This window comes from Crocuta crocuta, unplaced genomic scaffold (genome assembly GCF_008692635.1).
Source record: "Crocuta crocuta isolate KB4526 unplaced genomic scaffold, BGI_CrCroc_1.0 scaffold127, whole genome shotgun sequence".
Taxonomy (NCBI): Eukaryota; Metazoa; Chordata; class Mammalia; order Carnivora; family Hyaenidae; genus Crocuta; species Crocuta crocuta.
The window spans coordinates 2,519,707-2,539,101 of record NW_027532008.1 but is presented as its reverse complement, the minus strand read 5'-3'; the positions used below and the strand labels follow the sequence as shown (position 1 = coordinate 2,539,101).

The window sequence follows — 19,395 nt, the reverse complement described above, 5'->3', positions numbered from 1 at the left end:
GTGTGTTCATGCAGCTTGCAGAATTCTCAATACCCTAGAGACTGCAAAAGTAATTTGCACCCTGAACTTGGACCTGGGGGCTTGCAGCACAATTAAATGTGTACGGGGGTAGACAAGTCAGCTAGAATCTCTCTGAGTGCATGTTTGCTTTACTCCTCTTTGGGAAGAAAAGTTGGGGGAGGGGGTGTAGGGTAGATAAAGACTATTGGCACATTTGAGGCTTCAACAAAGTCAGCTACATTGAACAGCTCGTGCAATTATGGGCACATTCCCCAACCCAAGATACTGCTCTGTGAACCTCCCACTTTACACACAGAGAATTCTGCTCTGTCATTCCATCTGCAGTTTCTGCTGCAGCCCTTCCTGCCACCCTTCCCACAGATTTCTTTTGAAGCAGGTGGAGGGGGAGGTGGAGGTGGAGGGAACCTAGAGGGTGGTGGTAGATGAAGAAAAGGTTGAGGGGAAGAATCTGTACCAAAAATGAACCTCTCTTTGGGGAGAGGGGGAGGGATACATTTTCGCATTACCTAGGGAAGGCAGATGGGGGAGAAATAGGAACACGGGAGGAGAAGGAAACTAAATAAAGAGCACCAACGACCCCTGAGGGCAAAGCACAGGCTCTCTGCGGCACTCACTCAGGCTGCCCAGCTGTCGGATGACATTTGCCAGGGTGATGTTGGTCACGCATTCCAGCTCGCTTCTAACGCTAGGCAACGTCTGACGGCACAGGTGCCTTGGCTCGATGTTCCTCGTTACTAACGGCATGGTGGACCTGCTTCAGGCAATGTTCTGAATGATGAAAAACAACCTAAAAAAGAAATAACAGGAAAGTATTACTCAACCACAAATTCCAGGCACACTAGGGCTATGTGAGTCTTTTTTTCTTTTGTCTTGTTCTGATCTAAAACAGCTTTAAAAAAAAAAATCTCTCCTCCATCATTTCTTCTTTTTTAAGCTCCCCACCCCCTCCTCAATCTTTAAGGTTTGCTATCAGAAGGCTTACTGGGTAAGTTTAGATATTCTGAACTAGTGACTGCCGGCTGAATTACACAGGCAGCATAAAAACCTAAAAACCTTAAAATAACAATGATGCTCCAACCAACAAGAGTCTCCAGAGGCAAGGAGGCATGGTCAGAAAACAGTGCATTCAGCAGGCTCTGGATAGTATGGACGGATCCTATCCTTGGTGTATCCATAAACAGGACAGATCAGATTCCAGATGATCAACGTTAAGGATCAAGAAAGAGCTTCTGTCATCTGATCACCTCCACAACAGAAATTAAGTTGCCAATAGCGATTCCATTGACCTACATCAAGACATAACTTCTCTAGTTCTTCCTTGATGGATGACTGTTTATGTGCAACTAAACGTTAGCTGCCAGTGTCTATTAACACTCCTAAAGTTTAGTCTGTACGTTGACAGAATTAAAGAATATCAAGGAAACTTTCACACGTTCAATATGTCAAACACGAGGCTAAAGCAAACTGTGCTATAAGGTTCCCTAGTCCTTCCTCATCTACCCACCAGCTCCTTTTCGCTCTCCTATCCGTATCCGGTTCAACACACCTGGGCCAAAAGGCTCTTGAGACAGCAGGAAGTGTCTGGAGCAGACCGGAAACCTTCCAGTTACCGTTTCTTATCCTGTCAGCTGAGCCCCTTTCCCTAGGAAATCCCCACCACTTCAGGTTCGTGCTGAGCTATTGTTTTAGAATTAGATTACCAAATTCCTAGCTTTACAAGGATAAGAGGAGATTTCAGTCTCAACAAAATGGGTATGACTACAGCCAAGGCATACTGGGCTGTTCCTGTTTCTGAAACTAAAGACACTTAAGTCAGCCTAATGATTTTCATGCTAGGGAAAATGCAAAATCACTTCAAATGAAAAGGTAAAGCATAACATACCCAAGTCCCAAGTATTGCATATTCTTCATTAAAAAAAAAAAAAAAGGCAAAACAGAGGTTTACTTACATCAACTCTTAAAACACCAGCTTATCACCAAAAAAAGTTGACTGTGAATACAAAAAGCTAAGTATCACAGATCTTAAAAGTGAACCAACATATTGTCTGACCAAAAGAAAAAAAAAAACCTTCAGGCTCAAAGAGGGAGTAGAACCCTTTGGAACAGACTGCTCCTTGTTATGGACATTCTGATCTACTAAGAGTAAAAATAAAACAGGAAGCCAGCAGCTTGGGGAACAAGATTTCCTGTCACCAACAGCAACAGCCCAAGAACCAAGAGAATCAGCTGTTTGCTCATAACTTTGAACCTCCCTTTAATAGTCACTGTGTGGCAGCTGTGCCTATCTTTGGGGTGCAGAGGTGTTTCCTGAATATTTGTCTACTGTCTAAGGAAATAATTTTCATTCCATTCCTCTGCTAAATTCCCCTTTGACTCAACAGGTTTTCTAATCCAAACTCTGGACTTTCCCTTCCAGTCTAACTCCTCTTCTTTTACATGGTGCAGAGGGTTATCAGGTACTAAGATGCAATCATTAAATTAGTAACTCTGGGCACCTGGGTGGCTTAGTCGGTTAAGTGTCCGACTTTCGCTTGGGTCATGATCTCGCATTCATGGGATCAAGCCCCGCGTCGGGCTCTGTGCTGACTGCCAGCTCAGAGCCTGCAGCCTATTTCGGATTCTGTGTCTCCCTCTCTCTCTGACCCTCCCCTGCTCACGCTGTCTCTCTCTCTCTCTCTCCTAGAAATAAATTAAATAAATAAATAAATAAATAAATAAATAAATAAATAAATAAATTAGTAATTCAACGGTGAAAGAGTTTAGAACAAGAAAGGAGGCAGGAGGTTGCAAATTAAAGAACTTCACAGGGCTCTGTACACCATCCTCTGGATGCTCTTAGACTCTCAAATTCCGAGCTTTCTGGAAGAATCAAAATTTGATGGTGCAGCCAGAGATGATTGAAAACAGCCACTTGTGGCTCCTTCTATTAGCAATCATTTCAGTACTTGTTCCAGCTTCTTAGGAGCTAAAGGAGCCAGATCTCCTTGAAATTGTACATCAAATGTGGCCACTGACAAGGCATTCCAGACGTTCTCTCTGGACACCTAAAGGAAACTGGATTCCAGATGGCTAGGTACACGCAGAACTGTGGGCCAGGAGGGGGTACTTCTAACACCTTGGTACTTTAGAATTTGTGCTTTCCCAAGGGCCTTGAGTAAGTAGACACAAATGGATTCCATTCTATGTCATATGGGTGGGGAACCACATTTTCAATAGCAAGATGGCTTCCTATCTCTAAAAAAAGCTGGTTGCCACAACCAGCTACGGTGTGTAAAGGCCACTTTTAGGCAAACAGGCTTGAGCAACAGAATGCAGGAAGGGCCACAGTGACCACTCGGTTCAACGCAGACAGGCCCATCAGGTGACCCACCTCAAAATATCTCCAGGCCCTAACTGACCAATGGGCTACTTACAACTAGGCACAGCTACCAAAAAAGGGAGAACTCCATATGTCCCCATACCTCCTCACCTTCCCTCTTTAGAAACAGCCTCTATACCTCATTGCAGACAGCCTCTCCCTGACTGTCCTCTCCACTGTTCCCCTACAGTGTACTCCATAAACTCCTATCTCCTTTGTTCTGCCTCAGATGAATTCTTGTCACTGCCTACAGCATCAGCTTCCATCTGATCAGTGATCTGTCATTTGGGGCCCTCATCTAATAGGGAGAGACACCCCATTTAGACACCACAGAGAGTACTCAAGAAATGATAATATGTTAATATCTATTGAGACAAAACAAATAGAAAAGTAAATCTGTTACTAAAAAAACCCATCTAATATGTTTCAGAACCACCAAAGAGAAACAAGATTCCCTGCTATATGGAATTACCTGAATCACTGTTCATTTTCCTTTTGGATAATCAAAGTTAGTTATATTTGGCAGAAGATGTATGGAATTATGCATGATCTGAAACACAACAGAACTTCAGCAGAAAAAAAAAAAAGCCTACATTCTAGTGAAGATAAAAACTTAGAAACAGGGAAAGACTCTCAAGGCTCTTGACTCAACTCAGCTTCAAGCTGTGCCATTCAAACATACTAGGGTTAGTACCCTGACTCGGATACCTTACTAGCTGTGTGATCTTGGGCAGTTTTACTCGAGATACTAAATAATGTAACATACATAAAATGTCTACTACAAGGCTAAATAAAAGGGTAGTTGTATGTGGTCCATGGACCCGAGGAAAATCTTCCTGTAAAATCAATTTTATTCATTGATAAATATTTTTAAACACTTTCAACTATAGACATATTATGTGGTGGAATGCAAAGATGAACGTAAAGATGAAACAAATGTAAAGGTGAAACCCTGGACTTAAAGAAATTTACTGAGGTTTTTTCCTCTGGAGGTTGCTCCCAGCCAGGCTTCTGGACCTCCTGAAGAACACACATTCTCTCTCTCTCCACACTTTCACACTGAGTTCCTCATCTGATCCACAGAACAAAGAAAATGATTAGAGTGACTATTTTCTCAATTCTCCTCAAGACCGTACATAGCTAGCACCATTCCAGATGCACTGGAGAAAAAGTTAATACATTATATACAATGGATGCCTAATGGCATTAGGGTTTAATTCTCTCATGGAAATCCAGTTGAGAAAGGCTTCTCTATCATCAGTAGTCATTTAATGGAAAATCTGTGGAGTACTGGGTGTAGAGAAACCACTGAATTAAGGAAGTAACATGGTCAAATTTGCATTTTAGACAAATCATTCTAACAGAAGCAAAGAAGTTATATTTGGGCAGGAGAAGGCTGGAGGTATTGAACAGATCAGTTGGGGCTCTTCACAGGTTAAGAAAATGACAACAGGAATGGAGAGGCCCACTACAGCTAGCGAATATGAATGAGGACAGGTTGCAGGGGGAAGGCTGACTCTTCAGTCCTATTTGCTACTCTCGCTATAGGTTTGTACAGTTATACTCACAAAGTGGTAAGATGTATGTCTCTATTAAAAGTATCATGAAAAGAGGTAAATGCTAGTGCCAGTGACAGAAAAGAAGACAAAGTGAGGAACACCAAGAAAGTGGTGGTACTTAGCTGCCAAAAGTTTTGGAGCCATGAAAGAGTCAATGACCTGTCTTCACAGAATCAACAAGGTTCTGGGGCACCTGAGTGGCTGAGTCAGTTAAGATTCGGACACTTTTTTTTTAATGTTTTATTTTTTTTATTTTTTTATTTTTAAATATTTTTATTTATTTCTAGGAGAGAGAGAGAGAGAGACAGTGTGAGCAGGGGAGGGTCAGAGAGAGAGGGAGATACAGACTCTGAAACAGGCTCCAGGCTCTGAGCTGGCGGTCAGCACAGAGCCCGACGTGGGGCTCGAACCCACGAACCGCGAGATCATGACCTAATCATGACCTAAGCGAAAGTCGGACGCTTAACCAACTAACCCACCCAGGCGCCTCATGTTTTATTTTTTTTAAGAGACAGAACGCAGAGTGAGCAGGGGAGGGGAAGAGAGAGAGGGAGACATAGAATCTGAAGAAGACTCCACACTCTGAGCTGCCAGCACAGAGCCCAATGCAGGGCTCGAACTCACAAACTGCGAGGTCATGACCCGAGCCAAAGTCTGACATTTAACTGACTCAGCCATCCAGGCGCCCCAAGCCTCTGACTCTTGATTTCAGCTCAGGTTATGATCTCACGGTCCTGAGACTGAGCCCTGTGTTGGGGCTGAGCATAGAGCCTGCTTAACACTCTCCCTCTGTCCCTTTACCTTGCTCACGCACGCTCCCTCTCTCTCAAAAACAACAGGAGCAAAACAAATAAAAGAATAAAGTTCTTTTTCAGTTATATTTTACTTTGATTAGGGAATTACATGCTGTAGTGATATTTGCTAATACGGGGTTTGAGAAGGTCTTACACCTTGGGAGATGTTACACAGGAGAAGAACTGAATTAAAACCACTGTGGAGATAGAAGTTATAGGGAACTAGAATTCAATTTAGTTAGTTCCTTTTAGTTAGAGCTGTTCTATATTAGAATGGGTTCTCTTCAGACTTTATGTGTTCCCAGTATGATCCTCTGGATGACCAGCTATCAGGAATGTTGCAGGAGACATTCCCCGACTACAAGATGTTGATGTTGAGAGGTCAGATTGGATGACTTCTACAAGGTCTTCTAAATCAAAGATGATATAATTCTCACTCTGGGCTTCAGTTTCCTTCATCTGAAAAATAAAGGGACTAAGCTGGATGATTTTTGAGAAGTTCTAAAATTTCTAGATTTGCTTCTAAGTTGCTATAACCTCCTCACTTGCCCAACGTCGACTTGCATTCTTAACACAAGGCCTGAGGCAGGTCTAAGAACTGTAGAGAGGGATGGGTCATGGCTATGAATCAAACTCTCCTCCACATCTAGATTCATCGAGTTACCAGGACCTGTGGGATATAGAATGGTCCAAAGGAGAGCCAGACAGAGCCCTGAGGTTAAGCTATTTATTTACATCCTGGGCGGCTCCCAGACTGATCTGAGAGTTGGCTACCCAAGTAAGTCCAAAGGAAAAACTGGCTTTGGAACAGTTCCAGACATGCAGCCAGACTCAGCAGCAACCCCATCTTTACTCCTATTTTCAGTTTAAGGGACTTGAGAATGAGTCTGAGAACAAGTAAAAGACTTTAGGCATCCCTCCCTAGCCACAAGCTGGCGGTATATGGTCCAGTCTAGACTGTCAGTACCATGGCAGAATTCATGCTTTGAACTAGAGACTGGATGAGGTGTTCTCTTAGGTCCCTTCAAACCTAAGTAAGATTCTACAGGCTTATATATTAAAAGTTATCACAAAATATTTATATATGACATGCGGTCAGTGTAAAGTCAAAAGACTTTGACATCTACCCTACACTCTCACAACTCAGATCCCAATATCCTGAAGCAGAAGTAGGGTGAGGTGAAAAAGACTGAGAGGGTGGAAGAATGTAATAAAGGAAGGCTACATGTGAGGAAGGACACATTCATCTATACCCCACTCTGAATTCTTATTATTACCAGGACAGAAGACAGATTACTGCTCATTTTGGCAGCAATATTTAATACTAGCTATTTATTATAAATAAATACATAATGCTTCATTTAGAGCCAAGGTCACTGATAACACCTGCAGATTTCTATGGTTGTTTCCCAAAGCAAGGATATCTGAGCTATAGCAATAACCATAACAACAGAAATGCTTCTCAAGGCAGTTCCTCTTTGAAACATACCCCCAAAATGCTGATCAGCAGTAGCAGGGGATGAGAACATGTGGGGATGTTATATGTGTGGCAATTAGGACTTCTGCTTTCACTTCAGCATTTCCCACTGTTCTACAGTTAACAGCAATTTGGATGGAGGCCTATGAGAAGAGCTTTACTTTGTAGACCAGTTTCCTATCAAGAGACAAATTTCTTTATGTTAAAGAATATGCATCTCACAGGGGTTCAAAATTCCAATTGAAAAGTCAAATAATCATTTGATTTCAAAATGATAGACAATACACAGGCTAACTGTAATCTAAATCTGTCTATGAAATTGTTTAAATAAGTATGAATTTATGGTTACATACAGCAGTCCTCACAACTATGCAAAAAGCACAAGGAAGAATGCCTCATTACAGACTTAGGTATCCACCCACTTCCTGTTGAAATACTGGGTGAGGCTGAACCTACAAATATAACTAGACTCCTTCCAAACACAAGGAATCACTGACAAATCAGTTTAGGTCACTAATGACCAAGAGAGACGGCAAGACAGAAGTGAAACTCCTATGGTTGACAGAGAAAGTATCTGACTGGGAGAACCAAAAAAAAAAAAGTTATCTGTGATCCAAAATCAGGAGAAATTTCCACTTTCCTAAAGTAATGACAAAGGTGATGAACCTACATTCAATAAATCTAAGGCTCCTTTTCCTGATTTGGTTTTGGGCAAGTGGCCCAGGAAACAGGACTTCTAAACTCCAGTGTTTTACTCCTTGAGCACACTATTCATCTATCAAGGACCACTCACACCTGGTAATTCCATAACTTCTTATTACACTTTGGGGGCAATACCACCTTTTGTTCTTACCTTTATTACTCTTTAGGCTCTAATCATAGTTTTGCTCTTAAAGCTAAAACTGGGGGGATCACTTTCACGTCTAAAAATTTTTTTTTCTAGTATAAAAAGTTCCACAGACAACTGCCTCTTTATTGGTGGAAATTAGGCTCCTTTTCCATCTAGTTGTCCAAAACAAAACAAAAAAACCAACATTTAAATAGTAGACCTTGAACTTAGATTCTAGTTCTTAAATTTTGTTAATGTTTTATTTATTTTTGAGAGAGATAGAGAAAGAGTGCAAGCAGGGGAGGAGGGATAACAGAAGACCCGAAGCAGACTAGGCGCTGAGAGCAGCAAGCCGGACGTGGGGCTTGAACTCATGAACTGTAAGATCAGGACCTCAGCGAATGTCAGATGCTCAATCAAGCCACCCAGGTGCCCCTGGATTCTAGTTCTTAATCTAATGACTGGCAAATGGGGAAAAAATTTCAATCTATCCTTCTAGTTCAGTTTTGGGCTGCACTAAAAAAAAATACTCGAAAAGATGCTAACACTGAGATTTTGTTTGCCAAGTATTCTGATCTCCAAAGAAAAGAATTATTCACATAAAATATTTCTTGTGTCTCTATCCTGGCCCAAGTTCCCAGTTATGTATCGACTTATAATACACAGGGTCTACAATGTTATCACTTTCAGTTACAAACTTTCAGTTACAAACACAAAGTTCATTTCACATTTCCAATCTAATGCCAATTTTTAGCAATACCCAATTCATCAAAATGGAATGGTTTGAAATACGCCAAACTATCCATCCATCTAAATGGGCTTACTTCTACTCACTGAAAACATATAAAATATGAATGATTTTACTTAGAAATGGAGAAATCTTACCCCTGGTATTTGTGGGTACTCAAGTACCAGATCTTTCAGCTGTGGTCATTAATTCAGCATTAAATTTATATAGGAGTCTAGCATGAAAAACAACTAAGCTCCTCTGAAAAACAAATGCCAACATACAAACCAAAACAAAACAAAGCATCAAACCTCAACAAATCAGTTTGTAAGATTACTAGAAATATGCCACTACTCACACAAGCCCCAGTAAAGTATTCTTCACTTAAAAGAGCTTCCTTTCGGGGTGCGCCTGGGTGGCTCAGTTGGTTAAGCATCCGACTTCGGCTCAGGTCATGATATCAGAGTCCATGGGTTCGAGCCCCGCACGGGGCTCTGGGCTGACAGCTCAGAGCCTGGAGCCTGTTTCAGATTCTGTGTCTCCCTCTCTCTGTGACCCTCCCCAGCTCGTGCTCTGTCTCTGTCTCAAAAGTAAATAAACGTTAAGAAAATTAAAAAAAAAAAAAAAAAAAAAAAAGAGCTTCCTTTCTTATTTATCACCAATGACAGAAATAGTGATCTCTAGTTATTGGTGCCTAAAAATCTGAGATAAAATGGTAGATACAAAATGTATTCTTCTCCAAGTACCTGGGCTTGAGTACCCATGTATAAGCTAAACCTGGGCATGTGCTACATATGGGAACACACAGTGGTTTTTATGGAAGAATGTCTAAATCCCACTTTACTATCTTACTCAAAGATAGAGAGGATGGGGCTATGTGTAACCTACCTTTCTTGGTTCTTGCAAGTAGCAGTGAGTATTGTGCTAGGTTAAGCTCCCTATAGACAGGTCACTGGCACAACCACTGGTGATAAGATCCAGAGGCGGTTTGAAAAAGAGGGAGAAAGGAGATATTAAGAGATGAACCACATATCAAGCACTGAGTGAGTCTCATTTCATCCTGCCAGCTGTCTAACCATTCATTTTAATCCCTATGATGCCTCACTTCATATTTCAAGCTTCTTTCTGGGATGGAGAGGCCAAAAAAGAAACTGACTTTACACAACTGAGAAAGGCCAGAGGGAAAAAGGTTGCAGAGTAACAACAAAAAAGGAGATTCAGCAAAATGTTTTGCTGACAGCTCAGGGCAACATACAAACACACCGTGTGGTCATGGAGCAGGCAGAAGCAGCAGTCCTGGATGTGACTGTTAATACACCAACTTAAATACGGAGAAGAGACCTAGCAATCACAACCGGATCTGAAAACCAGGGAATGGAATTATGGAGCAAACTGTAATTTCATATCAACTGTTCTATTCTGCCAGCTGTAACAAGAATTCATTCCTGAAAAAGTGTCACACACTCATCTGTCACTAATAGCCAAGCTGCCAGCAACTAAGAGTCAGCAGCAAAGGGCAGCTGTACATCTACTTCCTCTCACAAGGTCTATTCACCACTCAAAATATGGGATTTATAAGGGAAAGTCCTTGAACAGAGGGAAAGCACCCATTCTATTCTTTCTACTCTCAGTTTACTAAGCAGTTACCAAAGCCCTCAACACCTAATAAGCAGTGGTGTAGAGTAGCAACAGCATGGACAGTAAGAGATGGATGTGTGGGTCTTAACTCCCTACTGCCAAATTTTGGCTTTGGCACCTTGGCAAGCAGTGTGATCTCTCAGTCTGTTTCCTAATCTTTTAAATTAGTATAATGATTCCTAGTTTGTAAGGTTTTTATGAAGAAAAATAAAATAATGTGTGTATAAAATGCTTAACACAGTGCCTGGCACAAAATAATTATAATAATAGTCACAGTGATGGGCGCCTGGCTGACTCAACCAGTAGAGCAAGTGATGCTTGATCTCCAATCAAAGATAACATTGGACACAGAGCTTACTTTAAAAAAATAGTCATAGTGATTTTTGTAGTAGTAGTAGTAGTAGTAGCAGTAGCAGTAGCAGTAGCAGTAGCAGTAGCAGCAGCAGCAGCAGCAGCAGCAGCAGCAGCAGCAGCGGAAATACTAGTTCTACACATAACTAGCATTTAACTATGTGCCAGGCACTGTTCTAAATGGTTTTTTTTAAGATGTAGTGACTTTAAGTTTTTTTTTAAGTTTATTTTTATTTATTTTGAGAAGGAGATAAAGCACAAATTGGGAGAGGCAGAGAGAGAAGGAGAGAGAGAGAATCTGAAACAGGTTCCACATTGTCAGCGCAGATGTGGGGCTTGAACTCACAAACCATGAAATCGTGACTTAACCCGAAGTTGAATACTCAACTGACTGGGCCACCCAGGTACCCCTGTTCTAAGTGTTTCATGGGGCGCCTGGGTGGCTCAGTCACTTGAGTGTCTGACCTCAGCTGGAGTCATGCTCTCTTGGTTCGTGGGTTTCAGGCCCACAATTGGACTTTCCACTGAAAGCACAGAGCCCTGCTTTGGATACTCTGTCTCCTTCTCTCCTGCCCCTTACCCCTGCTCATGTGTGTGTGCACACATGCACACTCTCTCTCAAAAATAAATAAACATTAAAAGAAAGAAAAATATTTAAAAAAGGTTTTATATGTGGTTCCCTCAACCATTAAACAGTACTACTAATAAGTTTCAGGTTGTATTAAGTTAACTAATGATACTACCTTTATCAATCAATGAATATTTATCAAGTAGACACTAAAAGACACAAAGAAATATAAATTCCCTCTGCTGACTACAGGAGCTTATAATTTGAGGAGACATAAAACCAGTTTAGTAACAATACAGCAAATAAATACAGGTTCAGTTATCAAATGAATGATGGAGTCAATGATAACACTAGGCAGTATGAAAAGATCACTGTGAACTGAAGGGATCGAACAGGCAGGATTTGGATATAAAGTATAAAGAGGAGTACACTCATCATGAACACTGAGTAATATACAGAATTGTTGGATTCCTATATTGTACATGTGGGACTAACATAACACTGTATGTTAACTATACTGGAATTAAAAAAAACTTAATTTAAAAAATACATCTAACATTTTTTTAAATAAAAAATACATCAAAAAAAAAAAAGGAATAAAGGGGGAAGGTTTTCCAGGTGGGGGTAATGTAAGCAGAAGTCTTGAACTCTATCACTAAGAATTTATGGAAAGGTTACAATTCTAATGGGCTTTTTATCACATTTCATCAAATCTAAGATGCCACTGATTATGAGATGTATCATGATTCAAGTTCAAGAGATGTTAAAATGTGGGGAGGGGCACCTGGGTGGCTCACAGTAGGTTAAGCGTCTGACTCTTGATTTTGGCTCAGATCATGATTTCACAGTTCAGAGGACTGAGCCTTTGATGGGCAAAGCCTGCTTGGAATCTCTCTGCCCCTCCCCAACTTGCTCTCTAAATAAGCAAACATTTAAATAAAAATAAAAATGTGGGGAAACGTACATCTTAGAATAAAATATATTTATTTTTTTCAGTAATATGAAAGGGTAGACAAGATAATCTTTAAAATTTCTCTCCAATCCTAAAATGCTACAATTCTATAACTTAGACTTCTACGAGAATATTCAAATTCCACCAAATCATCAACACCACAAGAAGAACAAAGATCATAAAAATGAGAGATTGTAACCTTACTCCACTAATTATCTGCAAGGCTACCACATTTACCTCCTAACCAGTATGTTCGTATTTTCCTTTATATGCGTGAACATAAAGCTATTTTAATATCTTGGATTGCTAATTCCATCATCTCTGCCATTTCTTAGTGTTTCTACTGAAGGATTTTTCTCCTAGTTAAGGGCCACATTTTCCTGGTAAATCTGGTGACTTTTTAATGTTTGTTTGTGTTTGTTTGTTTTTAGAGAGTGCACATGCGTGGAGGGGTGGGTGGAGGGCAGAGAGGGGGAGAGAAAGAAACCCAAGCAGGCCTCACATCAGTTCAGAGCCAGAGCCAAACGTGGGGCTCAATTCCACAAACCGTGACATCATGACCTGAGCCAAAATCAAGTCAGAAGCCCAACCAACCAAATGAGCCACCCAGGCGCCCCAAACTTGGTAACTTCTGATTGGATGTTAGACATTATGCTATTACAATGTTGAATATCTAGCATTGTTGTCTTGTTTTCAAAAGTGTTAGACTTTATTCTGGTAGGCAGTTGTTACTTTTGGTTCAGTTTGGTACCTGTGAGGCTTGTTTTTAAAAAGTTTTGTTAGAATGGCTCTAGAGGAGCCTATACTCTATGGATATTTTAGCCCCAGTGTGAGGATGCGGCCCCTCTGCAATCTCTACTGGGTGCTCCCAGTGAACACCATGGGCTCTCCATTCTGGCTGGTAGGAACTCAAACACCTCCCTGCTAAAAGCTTCCTGGTCACTCTTTCCCCATTCTCCCTTAGCGTGACCCCAGGCATGTGTGTGGTCAGCAAAGATTCAGTAAGACCCTGAGGAGATTTCTAGACCAGTTCTTCTTCATAGCTTCCCCCTTTCCAGAACTCAACCACACTGCTTTCAGTTGCTTCAGCTCCTCTTGAACTGTAATATGTCTCTTCAGTTCAGCAAGACCAGAGTGCTCTGCTTGGAATCCCCCACCCTGCTCCATAGTTAGAAGAGATATCTAGATGCAGTGCGCGCGGGCATCCGCACGCACACACACACACACACACACACACACACAGGAATATCACTTAGCCATCAAAAAGAATGAAATTTTGCCATTTGCAATGACATGGATGGAGGTAGAAGTATATTATGCTAAAGGAAGTAAGTCAGAGAAGGACAAATACCATATGATTTCATTTATATGTGGAATTTAAGAAACAAAACAGATGAACATATGGGAAGGGGAGAAAAAGAGGGAAACAAACCATAAGAGACTCTTAACAGTAGAGAACAAATTGAGGGTTAATGGAGGGGAGGTAGGTAGGGGATAGGCTAGATAGATAATGGGTATTACGGTGGGTACTTGTTATGATGAGCACTGGGTGTTGTATGTAAGTGATGGATCACTAAATTCTACTCCAATACTGTATTGTATATTAATGAGCTAGAATTTAAATAAAAATTTAAAAAGAAAAAGAAAGGAAGAAGAGACATTTAGACAGAAAGCCAGGTAATCACAGGACTCACCTCCTTTATTTCCCTTCTCACAGGGATCACAGCCCTGTGCTTCCTGCTTAGGTCAGGGTTGATTTCCAATCTAGTTTTGCAAGGCCTTCCATAATAAAGAGGTATTATAAAATTCTTAAAGCCAGATTAATTTCAATTTATCTTCAAGTGTATACAAGAGTAATTCTAGGAATAACAGGGAAAAGTAGGTGTCCCGGGGGAAAAAAAAAGCACTGCCAATAGGTATGATATCATCATAAGCATATAACATAAATTAAGCATAGCGTATGTTTAATTTTTTGAATGATCACAACTGACAACAATGAAAGGAAGTTCTTCTTTTCTTAAAGCTAACACTCACATAGGTGTCTACGACCTTCAAAAATTAATATAGCTTGGTGAACTCAGAGGCATGTTCAGGCAAGGGATTCAAGGATTTCCTGAGCCACTTGTTATGTGACTTTGGGCTGGTTAATTTCTCTGAGCCTCATCTATAAAATGGGAAAAATAAAACCTACCGCATATGATCGTTCTAAGGATAAAATGAGGTAACATATGTGAGCCTTCTAGAGGAATGTCTAACACCCAGTAGGTACACAGTAACTGAGAGGTCTGATGACTATTAATTCAAAAGAATGCAGAGCTTGTTTACACTCACCTCCTAGTGGTAATGAAATAACTTAAGGTCAGCAAGTCACATTAAACAGCATTGGGCACTGCACAAAGGGCTCTCTTCTAATTGATCCTCTTTGCTCAGTCTCAGCGGAGGCCAAGTAGTACTCACCTTCTGAGACAGGCTCTTTGGGAGTGTAGAGGCAAACACTGAGAAAGAAATAGATGGCCTCTGCTTACACTATGCCAATTTTAAAGATTCAGATAAAGGGTATCAGTCTTCCAAATCATAATCCAGAATCAATTCAGTTTTTTCACTTTACAAACTTTGAAAGACAAATAGTCTCAAAGGGACTATTATTTGGACTGTGGCATTTCTTTAAAAAAATCCTGGGGCGCCTGGGTGGCGTGGTCGGTTGGGCGTCCGACTTTCGCTTAGGTCATGATCTCGCGGTTCGTGGGTTCGGGCCCCGCGTCGGGCTCTGTGCTGACAGCCAGCTCAGAGCCTGGAGCCTGTTTCAGAGTCTGTGTCTCCCTCTCTCTCTGACCCTCCCCTGTTCACACTGTCTCTCTCTCTCCTAGAAATAAATAAAAATATTTAAAAAAAAAAAAAATCCTTTCATCTTGAAGGCCCACGGCAAATGTCACCACTTCTAAGAAGCCTTCGTTGACTCTTCTAGTCTGAAGTCATCTCTCCCTTTCCCAAAGTGCCAAAGAAGTATGCTGAACCTCTTTCACGGCAGTCACGACATTCTGTTTTGTATCCAGATATTGGGAGTACACAATTCTTTGAGTACAGAACTGAAAAACAAAATCCCTTTAAACCTAACAGAAGTAGTAGTAACAACAGCAGTTAAGGGTGAAATTCTTATAACTTCTTTGTATCCTATAGTGTCTGCTCAGTAAGTGTTGAATTCCTAAAATACGGCTGGTATTTCTTATCATTTTCATATATATCTCTAATCCTTAAAACACTTCTGTAAAGTAAGTATTAGCATTCTGATTTTACAGATGAGAGAACTAAAACTAAGAGCAGTTCTGTAACTTTTTCAAAGCCACACAGTCAGCTTTTAAACCCAGGTCTATCTGTGTCAAAAGTTTATGCTGATTCCATGACACCACACTGACTCTTCACAAAACACCCAAACCAAGAAATAATACAAACAAGCTCATATTTCTCATTCTCATACACAAGTGCCACGAAGCCCCAGACTAGTTTCTCCTCCCTTGAAAAAAGACTGCATGCTAACACAAGAAAGCCTTCCTGACATATTTACCCTAGAACTGAAACGGTGTTAATGAGAATAACACACTGCTTTCTCCCTCTCTTCACCCAATTTTAGCCAGCTGCTCAGGGGCTTCATATCTTTCACTTTAAACAACATACACACTGGCTCATTTAAAGTGCCAACCTCACATAACATGCTCAGATGCTACTGCTTTTCAAACAAACTGTTTTCAAACAGCCAGGCATTTGGGGTTCCTTCACTTCTGATGAGTTACTTTTATCTACAGGGTCCCTGAAAGTCACTTTAAGTTTCATTCTCTGTGCACTGCTTGGCTCATCAAATCTTGTCATCAGGGACTTTTTTTTTTTTTTAAGCACCTAATCTTTCATCTTCTTTTACAATGAACCGAAACACATTCCCATGGGTAATTCCTAAACTGTGTATATATATTTTTAAATAATATTCTTCTGACTTTTTCCAAAGAGCACAGTTGTTTTCCCTTTCTAGCCCAAGTAAAGATAATTATATCAGAAGTGAATTTTCCCCCATCTTTTTTGGCATATGGGGAATACTGAAATGATAAGTCTTTTTTAATTATTAAATGTAAATAGCTCATTAAATATAATCCAATTACTTTAATTGTAAAAAGGGAAGTAATTACAATATGTACATGTATTCTTGCCTGGTAGATTTAATATCTTAAATTAATCTTTTCAGCATTAATATTTTAAAGTAACCTTTGACATTTGAAAAATGCAAGAAACGGATGTCTTTTTTACAAATGTATACAAAAAAAGCTGTAGTTTATGGATCTTTGTTGTGATTTCACCTACAAACAGTTTTAGTGAGAACAGCCCCACTCCCACAGAGAGGGGTAATTAAATACCACCTGCCCTAACTGAACTGGTATTTCTTGTCTGCCATAAATCATGTTAAAGGGTCTAATGCCTCCTGGGACAAAAAGCCAAGAGATGAATTCTGTGGCATTCCAATAATCACAAAAGCTTTACTTAGAAAGATAATTCCAGGCCAAAATTTGTTAGAAGCATGGCTATGGTATAGTAGTCTGTTTTCCATGACCTAAGTTATATTGTTACTACTGTTTTAGCTTTCTAAGACCACCCCAAGCATTTTCCTTGCTCTCTGGTCTCTGGCCCTTCAAGTTTGCTGTTACAATAGTTTGCTGTTAGAATAGTTTCCCTCAGCAGCCATCTGGTTCTTTGGGTTCTACTCTTTTTTGGTGACCAAGGGCAAATAAATTGCAAAGCTAAATCTCTATGAACTGCTTTGAAAATGGGCTCTGCCATGGTCTGTGCTCTGAAAAACTTCCATTAAAATGGAGGGAAAAGGCTTACACAGATGAGGAATTAAGATGACACTTTGTTTTGTTTTTCTACATCCTACCAAAATCTATCAATGAGTGTTATTTTAAGATATGAATGTGTATACAGAAAAAAATAAAACTTGATTCAGATTAACACATAACTTCTTCTAAACTTTAAAACTATATGAATATTTATGTTGTAGAGGTAACAACCTGGGCCATGTTTATACAGCACTTTCCCCACAAAAGAAAAGCTCTCTTTAAAGTACTAACAAGCAGGGTGCCTGGTTGGCTCAATTGGTAGTGCGTGCAACCCTGGATCTCAGGGTTTTAAGTTCAAGCCCCACATGAGTGTAGGGATTACTTAAAATTAAAATCTTTAGAGGCGCCTGGGTGGCTCAGTCAGTTGAGCATTCGACTTTGGCTTGGGTCATATCTCATGGTTCGTGGGTTCAAGCCTTGCATCAGGCTCTGTGTTGACAGCTAGTTCAGAGCCTGGAGCCTGTTTCGGATTCTGTGTCTCTCTCTCTGGCCCTCCTCTGCTCACGCTGTCTCTCTCTCTCGGAAATAAATAAAACATTTAAAAAATTTTTAAATAAAATAAAATCTTTAAAAAGTTGTTTTTAATAAAATAAAATCTCAAAAAACAAACCTTAAAAAGTACTAAGAAGCATTATGTATTTTCTGCAACTCTCAAGGATTTCACTGAAATAGATTTTCCTGTTCAGACCCCTAATTCATTAACCAAAGGTGCAACTCTGCCTCGCTAATACCACTTCCCAAAACAAATAAATGAAATAGAGGAGGGTAACTATAACTAACTCCTTCAGTCACTGACTATGGCTAGGTTGGAGCAGTTCCTGACCACATAAGGCTGGCTTCTGCCATCATCCAGGCTAACTATGGAAAGCTATTTTATGGTTTGAAAGGACAGTGACATGGGTCACTGTTGGTTTCCTCATTCTCAAACACTGTAATGGATTCTGAACAGTTACCAAAGGTTAGCAGAAGCAATGGAGCCTGATATCTGATGATGATCACAGTCTTCCAGAAGGACGGCACCATTATATGACAACAAGTAATTTCACAGGTAAAAGGTATACCAGCAGCTAAAACTTAGCCCCTTTCAGGATTTAAATGATTCAAGTTTCATCTTGATAACACTAGTATTTTTGTACAAAATATATCTTATTAGGCCAGCACTTGAAAGTTAAAAAGATGTCTTTAAATGCCTGCTGACCTAAAATTGCCACGTTCCATGCTTTAAAGGGATTGATTTTCTGGAGAAGGACAATAAGATGCCAAATTTTGTTCAATGGAGATCAGAATATTATTTGGTGAACCTATTCTGCACCTGTGGAAGGAAAAGAATAGGACTGGCTTACACACCCCAGAAGGAGGATGGTATTTATCTGGGCTCTCCCTATGACCTCTTTGGCAGCAAATGTAAGAAAGTCCTTTTTTTGAGGCTAAGGGGCGTGCCCAGGACTTTCAACTACCCATTCAAGCAGGGTTACGATTCCCCTCCTCCATAATTATGTTCTCTTTCCTCCTCTCCATGCATGCATGAATTGCAATGACATTGACATGGGGGCCTGACATTAGTCTTTGAAGGTCATTTAAATCCTCCTACTTCCAAGCTGCCTTAAAAGCAATGCGTCATCCATTCCACAATGCCTGAGTGTGGGGTCTGACTAGATGGTACTCAAAGCAGACTCATCTGAAGTATAAAAAGAAAGAGGACTCCAAATTCAAATATAAAAAGAACAAATCAAAGAAATAAAACAATAAAACTCAGTTGCTCAAGGGACAATAGTAAGAGAAACACTAAACAGTTAACACTGGATGAAAACACTTGTACTGATAATTCCTTTTATTCAGAAAAGTAGAAAATGTCATTCACAATATGGTCCCTTTATATGGCTCCAGTCTTATCTACTACCACATTTTCATATATACATACCCTTCCCTGAAGTCTCACAGGGCCTCTCATGGCTCCCAACTACATAATTTTCTCCTTTGCCTCCATAACTTTTGTTCAAATCTGACCACCCACCACACCCCCACCAACATTCTAAGGTCTTCCAAGATTGAGCTCAAGTGAAATGTCTCTTGACATGCCTTGCCCCAGGGGAGCTTGATGCCCCTCTCCACACACTCTTTAAACTCCCATAACACCCTGTGCATACCTATCCCATCACGCTGCATTAAAATGACTGATTTTCTTACTTGCTCTCCCACTAGACTGTGAATTCTTTAAGGCCAGTAATCAATCATCTCAGA

At 40.4% G+C, this 19,395-nt stretch overlaps 1 protein-coding gene across 1 annotated transcript in view; it reads right to left on the bottom strand.

The window, feature by feature from the left end:
* The window catches only part of WASF2 (WASP family member 2), a 74,988-nt gene that overhangs the window by 21,268 nt on the left and 34,325 nt on the right, over positions 1–19,395 (bottom strand). Inside the window, exon 2 of the mRNA XM_077775938.1 lies at positions 636–808. Within this exon, the coding sequence (XP_077632064.1) occupies positions 636–765 (130 nt within the window). The 5' untranslated portion in view covers positions 766–808. The remainder of the gene's footprint in view (positions 1–635; positions 809–19,395) is intronic.